Here is an 11,559-nt window from a genome sequence, read left to right as displayed (position 1 = left end):
TAGACAGTTTCCGTGGTCACATGGCCAGTGCGACTTAAGACACGGTACGCTGTTACCTTCCCACCGAGGTGGTCCCTATTTATCTACTCTCATTTGCATGCTTTTGAACTGCTAGGTTGGCGGGAGCTGGGACAAGCGACGGGCACTCACTCCATTGCGTGGATTCAATCTTACAGCTGAAGATCTATAGACCTTACAGCACAGAAGCTTTTGCGGTTTAACCTGCAGCGCCACCACATCCCTACAAGAGTGTAATTATTAGCAAAAATAATATCATGATCACAAGCAATGGTTTCTAGATTGCATGCAAGAGGAGAATCCAGTGTAGTTGCCAGTTGCACAAGTGATTATGTAAGCAATAGTGAGCCTAGGGGGCATAAGAACAGGTAAGTGTTGCTTGTACAACCAGAAAAACCAATTGTCTCTACTAGTGAACTGGTTTCTTCTATTAATATTTCATTGTTGTTGTTCCTCCCCTGCTCAGCTCTTGCAAGTCTATGGCTTCCTTTAGAGAGACAATTCATCTCATATTTGGTCTTCCTGTTTTCTTGTTGCCTTCAACCTTTTCAAGCATTATTGCCTTTTCCAGGGAACCCTGCCTTCACATGATGAACCCAAAGTAGATCAGCCTCAGTTTTAACACTTTTGCCTCCAGAGATAGTTCAGGCTTGATTTTATCTAGGACACACCAGTTTGTCTTTCTGGCAGTCCAGGGTATCTGTAAAGCTCTCCTTCTACACCACATTTCAAATTATTTTTCCCCTGTCAGCTTTCTTAACTGTCTAGCTTCCACACCCATACATTGTGATCAGAAATACAAGAATGTGGATGATCTTGGTTTTCAATGACTCATGCATACATTTGATGACCATTTCTAATTCCTTCATTATTGCCTTCCTAGTCTCAGTACATGGTGGCACTGTGGGTTGAACTGCAGAAGCCTCTGTGCTGCAGGATCGGAAGACCAGCAGTCATAAGATCGAATCCACGTGACGGAGAGCTCCCGTCGCTTGTCCCAGCTCCTGTCAACCTAGCCTAGTTCAAAAGCATGTAAAAATGTGAGTAGATAAATAGATACCACCTTGGTGGGAAGGTAACGGCGTTCCGTGTCTAGTCGCACTGGCCACGTGAACATGGAAGCTGTTTACAGACAAACACTGGCTCTATGGCTTGGAGACTGGGATGACCACCGCCCCCCTAAATGTCAAGGGGAACCTTTACCTTTACCTAGTCTCAGTTAATTGTATTCTGATTTCTTGGCTATAGTCTCCATTCAGATCGATGACTGACCAAATTATATAAAATGTCTAAGTATTTAAACTTCTTAATTGCCAGTGCTAAAGTTGTGTAGTTCTTCTGTTGTCATGATTTTTGTCGTCTTAACTGTAGTCCTGCTTTGACACATTCTTCTTTCACTTTCTCCTATAAGTTGTTTCAACTCATTGCTGGCTTCTGCCATCAGAATGGCATCATCTGTGTGTTTCTTCCACCAATTATTGGGGTATCTTCTACCAATTTTCACACCTCCTTCCTCTGAAGCTAGTTTGGCTTGTCATATGATATATGGAAATCTGCATACAGATTGGACAGGTAAAGGGATAAAATGCACCCTTATCAACAACTTTTCCTGTAGGAAACCATTCTCTCTCTCTCCATATTCTGTCCTAACTGTTGCTTCTTGTCCACAATACAAGTTATGCATCAGGAACATCAACCGCTGAGGCATACCCATTTCTTTCAGAACAATCTGCAGTTTCTCATGATCCACACAGTCAAAGTCTTTGCTGTAGTCTTTAAAGCATAGACTGGTCATCTTCTGAAATTCCTTAGTGCTATCCAGTGGCCAGCAGATATTTGCAATGTGATCTCAAGTGCCTTCTTTTCGAAATCCAGCCTTGTGGTGCAGTGGTTAAACTGCTGTACTGCAGCCAAAACTGTGCTCACAACCCAGGGTTCAATCCCAGGTAGGCGGCTCAAGGTTAACTCAGCCTTCCATCCTTCCAAGGCTGGTAAAATGAGTATCCAGCTTGCTGGGGAGGGTGGAATGTGTAGCCTGCATAATTAACTTGTAAACCGCCCAGAGAGTGCTTGAAGCGACATCAGGCATTTCTTATAAGGGAAATGAAATAGTTAAGAACAAGCTGAAACAATGAGCAAACTTTCAGTGTCCTCAATTCTTCAGTGGAATTCAGTTGGACATTTTGTGACATTTTCAATAGATGTATATTCAGAGGATTGGAGCACCAGGCTTTGGAGCTAGGAGTCCGTTTCCCCATCATGCCTCTCGAGGGAAGAGGCAGCATGTGCCGTGGGGAAGCTGCATTGTACCAGAATGCCTCTAGAAGAAGAGAATGGTAAACCATTTCTGAGGACTTCAGAGTTTAGAAACCTGGAAAGGGTCACTATGTCTCAGAAGCAACCAACTGAATTTTTAAAAGCATTGTTGCAACAAACAAAACCAATTTATGCCATCTGCTTGTGAGATAGAAAAAGGATGAGCAGCTGGACTGTGAGCAACAAAACCTCCACAGCCTCTAGAGAAGTGCAGGTCTGGCTGTTACAACGCACTGGCAGATAAATTGGCAGATAAATGCAGATACATTAAGATTTTGTTACTAAAGTAGTTTTCAAAATGCACCCCTTCTGGTGTGTGACAACTGATGCAAAAAAAAAAATCTGAAAAAAAGAAAGTAAGTACTTTAAAAAGTTTTGTAGCAGTTGTATAAATGCTAAAAACATGCAAGTACTCCGATCAATATAAGTAAGCAAACAAAACATATAGGATGACAGTGAAATGGTAGCCATGTGCAGAATAGCTCCATATTCTTTAGTGCAGCAGTTCCCAACGATGGTTCCCTGTATGTTGGACTACAATTCCTGGAAGCCCTGAGTATTTGCCATATTGGCAAGATATATTTTAGAACAGTATTGTCCAATAAATTATCTTTTTGCATATCCTTGAGATTGATTCTCCCTCCTCCATTAGCAGTGCCTTCCCTCCATTATATTCTGTTTAGGTTTAATGGCCTTGATCAATCTCTCATTTTTAAATATTTACTCTAAGTTCTGTGCTTTAATTGACAAGATCTGATCACCCTGGACTAGGCTAGAAATCCTTCTATGTAGGACATCGGTTTAATCACATTCTGCTCCTGAATGTTCTATGGTCCTTTTGTGCCCAAATATGTCCTGGAGGCTAAGTTCCTTTTCCCAGGCTGGAACGTTTTTGTGACGGATGTAGCGGGCTTTCCTTGCTTCAGAATAGGACTTCAGGAAATCTGGCCTGCTGTACATGTTCCTGGGGCATCCATCAGCATCATAAGCCTCTGCATCCATGATCAGCTTCTCTTGGCCAAGGGAAGGTCTTCGCTTTCCTGGAATGTTCACAAATATGGCGCTACCTTGGGCTCCAACATCCCTCCCTTGATCATCTGTGCCATTATTCTCCTCTGTCTCCCCAGACTCTGCTGAAATAATTAGTTGCTTGGAAGTGGAATGTCTAAGGGTAGTCATGTCCCTGTCATCAGCCATGTTCTGATCTTTGGGCTTCAAGGGTGGCAGGTGTCCTTTTCTGTCCCCTGCACTTCCTGAGATATCACTGTTGAGTGTCTGTGGACGAAAGGAAGCCTGGCTTGCTTCTGAAAGTCCCCTGCCCTTGGAAAATGTTTTCTTCCTGGATTTGTGGGGGGGGGGGAGAGGGAAAGGAGAGTCAGGCAAATCTTGACAAATCAGAATTATTATCAGTTCAGTTGCTTATATGAGTTTACAAAATCTACAGCTATTAAATTGCTGAGAAGTGTCCATCCTGCCGAGTGCAAACTCAAGTTTGTAGTACAGAGGTTTCTTTTATTTATTTATTTTTAACCCCTTTCTAATAGGGGTCTTTGGCTAAAATCTCCTGGAACACAGAACAAAATCTAACTTTAAGAAACTTAAAACCTAACTGCACAGAATCGAGACTGTCCTGTGAGGAAGAACTCATGCAGACCCTAACCGCTCCACCTACTCCCCCCCCCCACTCAATTTTAAAATTGGAGAGTGTTTGTAAACATTTATTTGTAAGTATACTTAAAGTAAGAGATTTGGCTGCAGATCATGGATGGCCACGCTTCATGGACAGCCTGAAGTTAGTTGCCAGACAATGAGCCACTTCAGATATAAAACAACACCGTTATGATAAGGATGAGAAGGCCTGACACCCAGGCCTTCTGCAGTCCCTCTTCCCTTCTGTGTTGTGTGCCAGAGGAGCATGTCTAACCTTGCAGTGGCTAATCTGAATGAAGCACTTGCCTGTATTATCAAAATATACAGAACAGGTTTGTTCTAATCACATTTATTAAATGAACTAGGATTTGAAACCTTGAGTTGAGTGACTTCACTGTGGTGAGAACAAATCTGTTTGCCATACTTAGTCCTGTTTACTCCTTCTAATCATGTCCACATTTAATCAGCAGCAGTCTGCGATGTGATGAAAGGAACATGCTAGCACGGGGGGTTTTGGTTGATAATGTTAGAAGTTGTCCATCCCTTAGGATCAAAATATGTTACAGATGATTAGTGTTCAGGGCCTGCCAGCTTTCTTTAATATCTTTAAACTGACCCTGTTGAATTCCTGACTTTTTCCCTGACTTTCTATTTTTCTTTAAAAAAAAAAAATTAAATTCTCATATTTACACAATAAGGGGAAATATGGTCCAAGTAATATTCTGTCCAGTTGCTAAGTAAGAAGATTCCTGTTCCCACTTCTGGCATTTTGAACATTGTTATTTTTATTTTATTCACATTATTAAGACATGCTCATTTCAAGCACAACGCTCTCCAGGTTTACTCAATAGGTTTCACTGTTTTCCGTGGGTCTTACTTCTAGCTAAGTGTATAGCCTTGGATATTTTGTAATTTAGGTTGTTGCCACTCTTAAGTGTGAAGATACTATCCCATAGTTTGCCACCAAAGTTTTGGCTATAGATCTGCTGGTAGCCCATTAGAAAGAAATCAGAACCTCATTGAAGCATATTGGCTGAAATCCTGATAGGCAGCATCCACCTATACACAACAGGAATTATGTCATTGACAGTGACAGATTGCTGCTAATGAAATGCTACTTTTTGTGATTTGGGGGTGGGTGGGTCATGTGACTTCATTGCATTGTATGCACCCCAAAATTGCCAAAGGAATTTGTAATGAAATTGAATGGAGCTTCCATATGAGGAAGGGGGAATAGCAGAAGTACACTTGCCTCCCCATCACAGTTTTTATCACTCTCCATTTGTAGAGTTGTCAACTGTAAGAGACAGCATTTTGCTAAACATGGAATCATGAGCTAGAAAGCTAGGGTACTAGAGTTTGAATTCATGTGGAGAACCTCTGCAGATATAAGAAGCTGTCCTGAACAATCACCCTCTACGGCAAAATCCAGAACACAGCCAGTGTGTTTGTGACTATTGGCAGAGTGTGGAAATGTATTGGCTAAAAGCCTCTGCATGGTGGATAAAAGTTAAAGGACATAAAAAGTAGAATTAGCTTCAAGTCTTCTCTCAGTACACCTCCCCTTATTGCTTAGTTTTCCTCAACTGGCACTTACTGTCTATAATTCACACAGACACTGGTAAGAAAAAAAGAATTAAAAAGTTTCCATTTTACTCACAGTTCTTTATAGATAAAAACAAACAGCATTCTGTAGAAAAATCTTAACTAGTTATATGAACAGAGCTTTATTGATTTACTAGTTTCATGACTAACTGCAAGACTTACTAAATGACCAAATGGATTACTCTTAACTGTCTACAAACTGGCTGCCTCAAAAGAGTGTGGGAAAACAAGACTTGAATAGAGACGTGTGGCTTCCTTCAAAATTCTGAGATAGAAAGGGAACAATTGGCTCCTATTGGATTGACTGGCATTCACCCCTGTCCAGAAGGGCATCCCCCAGCCAAAACCTCTTAGAGGGAATAGTGACTACACTAGACTACAGGCTTTAAAATGCCTTTGTATGGTTTTCAGATTATACTTATAGATGATCAGAGAGAACTTTTCCAGCACCCCAATTCTAGGAGCTCAAAGTGATGTCCTCCTGGAACCCATACTTACCACATGGAACCATGGAAGCCACTGTAATCCTGCCTTGCTTGAGGAAAGAGCAGAGGGAAAGGCAACATCACGCTCATGGGCCCAGGACTCAGTGAGAGTTTCTGCTTGGAGCGGCCTGTAGGAAGAAGAAATGTAACAGCTGTAGTCAGAGTGCTGTTGAATTTGATGCCTCAAGAGCTGTGAGACTAGGCCAGTCAGTACTGAGGAGATACATGAAAGGTCTGCTAACTGGATGGTTTTTTTTAAATAAAGAAAAAACAGCTGGCTGGGATGTTGGGGGGATTTTCACTTGCCCAATACCAAAATACTGCCATTTCATCTCTGCATCAGGTGCAACTACCTTGAAAGACATGGGTCTCTTGTCGAACATGAGTTAAATGAGCGGACTCACAAAACATTAAAAAAATGCCTCTCAAATTTCATAGTTGCCCATGGCTAGGGCTATACCTAGATTATGCTTAATAGTCATGATTTTCTTAAGCTAGGCCAGGCTACAGTTTGCATCCTGCACAAGGCCCCAGACAGAAAACATTCACCGCAGTTCTGCATCCTTTAGAGGCATCCAACCAATTCAGTGACACTTTGTTGAGTACATGGATCCTGTTTTTTCCAGATCAGAACACAGTGACCATGGGGTTTATCTGAGGGGGTCATGGTGACACAAATTCTGCAAACCTTCATTCTAATTATTGAATCTTTGCTGAAAGGGGAGTGGGGACATTGTTTGCTTTTGTGTTAGACAATTGATGAGGGTGACGTTGGTTGTCCTTGATCTATTTGCATAAATGTTTAAAGCATAATTCAGTCCGTAAACTTAATCAAGACTCTGCATATATAGGCTCTCCTGTTGCAAAAGAAGCACTGGATACCTCATCCCATGTATCTCCATGAGTAGATGATATTCCACCCCTAGGCAGAAACAAAATCATCATCATAGATGGAAAATCCTCACCTTTTTGCAGCCTCACAAGCTCCTCTTGGAGTCGCTTCTGCTCCTTCGTTACTGAATTCAAACAGGAGAACCGAGCTTCTTCTAAACTCTGCAGGCCCCGGCTGAGTCTGGCCTCTGCTCTCTTGACATCCCTCCTCTTTGCCTCCCAGCGCCTTGAGGTCTCTCCTTCTGTCATGTCTCTCTTTACCCACCACACGTGTTCCCTTAATCCTTCCCCTAAGGAGAGAGAAAGATGACAGATACTTGGAAGTGTCCACACTGGCATTTCTTTCCCATGCCATGTTGGTTCTGGAAGAGTGACTGGCCCCCCCTGAAGAAATCTGAAACAGGTGATGATAAATAAAGACAAAATGGATATAGAGGCTTTTTTTAACATGAAATGCATCAAATAAAAAGTGTAAATTAATTTCTGGTCAGACATTTATGAGAAGGCTTGTGGGAATTCAAAGTCAAGCAGGGTTGCAAGGATTATTTCTAAGGAATGTGAATTTAAACTTGGATGAGGGAGTGCAGGGAATGCCTGTCAAATTTTCAGATGGCACAAAATTGGGTGGAATCTCTAATAAAAAGAAACAAAAGAACAAGAGATACTGTAGGTTAATGCTTTATTGATATTGATATTAATAAGTTCAAAGTAGGGAAGACGCTGGAAATCGATGGATTGGGACCAGAGTACTATAGAATTGTTCAAATAATCTTGATACCTAAATTAAAGCTCCTTCTAAATAAAATAGTGGAAAGGGAAGAGATTCCATCATTTTGAAGTAACACCCAGCAGTCTCCTGAAAGCCACTTTGAGTTCTTCCTAGAATCTTGGAAACTTTGGCTAGCTAATGCTGGGTCTCCCCATTTTGACTGGAAAGCAGTTAATGATTGTTTAGCTTGCTCTAGTGTAACATACATTGAGCAGGATCCAAACTGATCATATTAACAGAAAGCATCAGGTCCAGGGAATATCTCCCCTGGAAGCAGGGAACAGTGGGAGCCCCCTCCCGGGAACCCCTTTTGCTACGAGGTCTCCTGCATCTAATTATTCTCCAGAAGATCCTCTCTAGAGCAGCTTTTTGAGAGTCACAGGGGCCGCTAAGGAAGAACAGCAAAAGTGCACGCACACACACACACGTGTGCACACGCGTGTGCGCGCGCGCACGCACACACACACACAGAGAGAGAGAGAGAGAGAGAGACAGACAGACAGACAGACAGACAGACAGACAGACATCTTTCTTCAGTTCAAGAACTCGGCATAAGTGCTTTTCAGCAAAAGTAGCAAAGAGCTACTGTGTATCCAGCCTTTTACCTCCCTAATCCTTACAATATTGATGGAAGGAAGGTGAGTGTTGTTGTTACCATAAGAAGGGGATATAGGTTAGTTTAGATTCACTAAGAGAGGTTATAGAAGTTATACTATTGTTGTTTGTATGGAGTACCAGAATATTTTTAAAATTTGCAGGATATAATCTGAAACAGCAGCATTAGAGTGGGATTAGCAACACTGATGTGAACAGTGAACTGCTGCCCTAAATCATCTTCTGGAGCAGTACAGATACTCTAGCTACTATTCCCTCACCAGGAAGGGTCTCGAGATCCCACTAGACCTCATGTTGATGTGTGTTCCTTATTTCATTTAACAGATTAAATGCACTTAGATCTCCAAGGACACTCCTGATCCTCTACACACTTCAGGAATCTCATTGGATTAAGTGGATCCTCTTCCTGAATGTAGACACAGAAGATTACACTGCAAAACTGCTCCTAGAAAACTATCTTTTGCCTTAAAGTCTGAAAGAGACAGGAAAGAAACTTTCCAAGGCAGGATAAACTCAGAATAGACTTGCTCCTGTTTACTCCTTTAGAGAGGGGTTGCCATGAGAAAATACATTATCTAAGCTGTAATTAATATATATTACAATTGTGTAATAGCAATATTCTGTTGTGTCGACATACCTTTTATAATGAATGAGTAAATGGTGACAAACCTGTCGATGCATATGCTGCTAACCTTGAGTTTCTCTTGTGTCTCCAATGCAGCTTAAAAGAGGCAGAATGGATCCTGGTATAACAAGGTTTCTATGCAAGCAGTGACCACTGCAACCCTCCCAATTTGGTGTCCTTTGAGTGTTTGGGGCTACATCTGCCAAAGGGCAATAGGACTTGCGGTCTAACATATCTGGAGGGCACCAGGTTGGGAAGGGCTACTATAGTAGATGGTAGGAGCTTTGGTTACATTGCTCGTTAGGGTGCATGAGTGCATCGTTACTATACAGGAGGTGTACAACAACTAAAGACAAACCATAGGTCCACCCCACAGATGCACAATGGCTATTAGTCACGGACAACACAAAAGTGAGAGGACGGGAGGTATTGAGGAGGAACATGGTCTGACAGAAGTAAATAGATTTTTAAAAAGTCCAGCTCCAAAACAGAAGCTTCCGTTGCAGAGAATGAGCCTGCCTGAATGAAATGGATTTGTCCAGAGTGGATTTAGTCCTACATTTCTTAAAAAGCAACAGAGGCTAAGAATACTTCTGTGGTATTATAGCAGTTTTCAGAGGTTCTGCTTTTGCAGAGCTCAAAGGCTCCCTGATAACTTTGTAAGTAGCACATCATTTAAAGTTCAAGGAAACCCCCCCCCAAACTGACTGTTTCTCTCCCCCATCCCACCCAGCCATGCTGTAGTCAACAAGACTGCTCAGACAAGACGACATTTTGGCAGATGTAGCTCCTGCAACAACAGGCTGCCCGTGACATCAACACAACTACAGAGGGAACAAAGGCTGTTTTCCTTTCTATCTGCAGGCACTCTGTCAGGGTACTCTTGTCAATGGGAAGGGAAGGAATACCAACATAGAGCAGTAGCAGGGCTTACCGTCGCAGGCTTCTTGAGATAAGGAATGTTCTTTGGCTGAGGAAACAGCCACTCCCGTGAGGTCAGAAGACAAAGCTGCTTTTAGTGTTTTCCATCATTCACTTGTTCTGCCTTCCAAAAACCCAGAAATATTCATGACATTATAAATGCAATTATAATGAAATTATAAATCTTTTCACTATCTGGCCTCATGCAGGGCAAGTGAAGTCAGTGTATTCCTAGTCTTGCTTGGAAACCTCATTGTGGTGGTTGCTGGCTTGTTGCCTAGGAGGTAGAGGACGCTAGGGAAGCTTAGCTACTTCACCCAGAGGAACAGCCCTGTGACGTTTTCTTCGTGGCCCCTGCCTGCTTCCCCGCACAAGGAGTTCACGCTACGCCTTCTGACCACTTGAGACGGTTCCTCTTTCTATCGCTGCCACCAGTGGATTTTCTTTTATCCACAATACCAAGAACTGTGGACAAACACTTGTCTGATTACTGTCGACATTTATTTATTATTTATTTATTAAGGTATATTAAAGTTGATCACAGATGTTCTTTATATAATTCTTATAGTCAAATCATTCAAGTGCCAGATACTTTCCACATAAACAGTCACCACCTACTATATTTATTGATCTTAATCAGCATATCATTATTCATTATTTCTTATTACTGTCTCCCTGACTATTTATCTCTCTCTCTCTCTCTCTCTCTGCAATTTCTCTCCACCACTCTCAACAACCATCAACTACAGTACCCTCCACTTCTCTCTCTTGCCAAGACCCTTATCTTTGGTGACTCCGCCCCTCCACTCCTCTCATAGGCTCATGTAAATGAGACCCTGAATGTGATTGACAGGAGTGAAGTGGGGTGACCGCCAGGTAACTCCCTCCTAGGAAAAGTTTGTTTCATGGGGGGAACATTATAGTTTACCCTCATGAACAACTTAATAGGCATGGAACTATTTATAGAAAACATCACAGCAATAATCTGTTAAATATTAAATCATGTACTATATGATACCTCTTAACACAACATATTTATCAGATATAGTACTTATACATTTCTTACATTAGATCACTCTCATCTACAGTGTTTAATAGATCAACCTTACTACTTTAAACATTAAAAAAATTCAGTACACTTGTAACCATTTGCATTCCTTACATTAATACAACACACAAAAGGTATACATTTATGCTATTACTTAACCATTATTTTAACAAGACATTGCATTTTTATTTACATTCCAAAACAAGAGCATAATCAGAACATTTGATACAACACTATATTTGATACCAGCCATTACATGTTTTCTCATCCAACCGTCAGTCTTCTAGTCTTCGCGACAACGCCTCAGCTACCACATTCTCGGTTCCCTTCATGTTGCGAAGTTCAAAGTCAAAGTCCTGCAAAAGTAGTGCCCACCTCATCAGTTTGTTGTTATTGTTGTTATGTGGGGCCGTAGAAATTATGTTGTATAGTCCCAGAGAACCACCAGAAGGAGGGGCTAGTAAACCATTTCTGAGTTTTCAGTACTCAGAACTTCTGAGTACTGAATACTAAGAAAGCCTGGAACTGTAACCTTAAGTCAGAACTGGCTTGATGGCACATCATTATTTTTGCCCTCTCAAGTGGTAATACATGAGCCAAGACCATTTCAGAAACC

General features: G+C 41.7%; 1 protein-coding gene across 2 annotated transcripts; it reads right to left on the bottom strand.

The window, feature by feature from the left end:
• Positions 1 to 2,628: 2,628 nt before the first annotated feature.
• Positions 2,629 to 10,030, bottom strand: CCDC190 (coiled-coil domain containing 190). 2 transcript variants are annotated; one of them, XM_020798565.3, is made up of 4 exons: positions 9,909 to 10,030; positions 7,040 to 7,255; positions 6,088 to 6,202; positions 2,629 to 3,673 (listed from the first exon to the last, which is right to left on the bottom strand). In XM_020798565.3, the coding sequence occupies exons 2-4, from the start codon at positions 7,212 to 7,214 to the stop codon at positions 3,136 to 3,138; spliced, it is 828 nt and encodes a 275-aa protein (XP_020654224.3). In that variant the 5' UTR covers positions 7,215 to 7,255; positions 9,909 to 10,030; the 3' UTR covers positions 2,629 to 3,135. The 2 variants fall into 2 exon arrangements, with proteins under 2 accessions (XP_020654224.3, XP_072854345.2); XM_072998244.2 differs by lacking the exon at positions 9,909 to 10,030 and having other exon boundaries at positions 7,040 to 7,703.
• Positions 10,031 to 11,559: the final 1,529 nt, after the last annotated feature.

This window comes from Pogona vitticeps, chromosome 4 (assembly GCF_051106095.1).
Source record: "Pogona vitticeps strain Pit_001003342236 chromosome 4, PviZW2.1, whole genome shotgun sequence".
NCBI classification, from domain to species: Eukaryota; Metazoa; Chordata; class Lepidosauria; order Squamata; family Agamidae; genus Pogona; species Pogona vitticeps.
The sequence above is the reverse complement of the archived record's forward strand: the minus strand, read 5'-3'. Positions and strand labels throughout refer to the sequence as shown.

Coding starts and splice junctions, on each gene's coding strand:
- CCDC190 (XM_072998244.2), bottom strand. CDS start 7,460: ATGTCTGACCAGAAATTAATTTACACTTTTTATTTGATGCATTTCATG. Junction 6,203..7,039: donor GCTTGTGAGGCTGCAAAAAG/GTGAGGATTTTC, acceptor TTCTTCCTACAG/GCCGCTCCAAGCAGAAACTC. Junction 3,674..6,087: donor GGCTTCCATGGTTCCATGTG/GTAAGTATGGGT, acceptor CCACAAATCCAG/GAAGAAAACATTTTCCAAGG.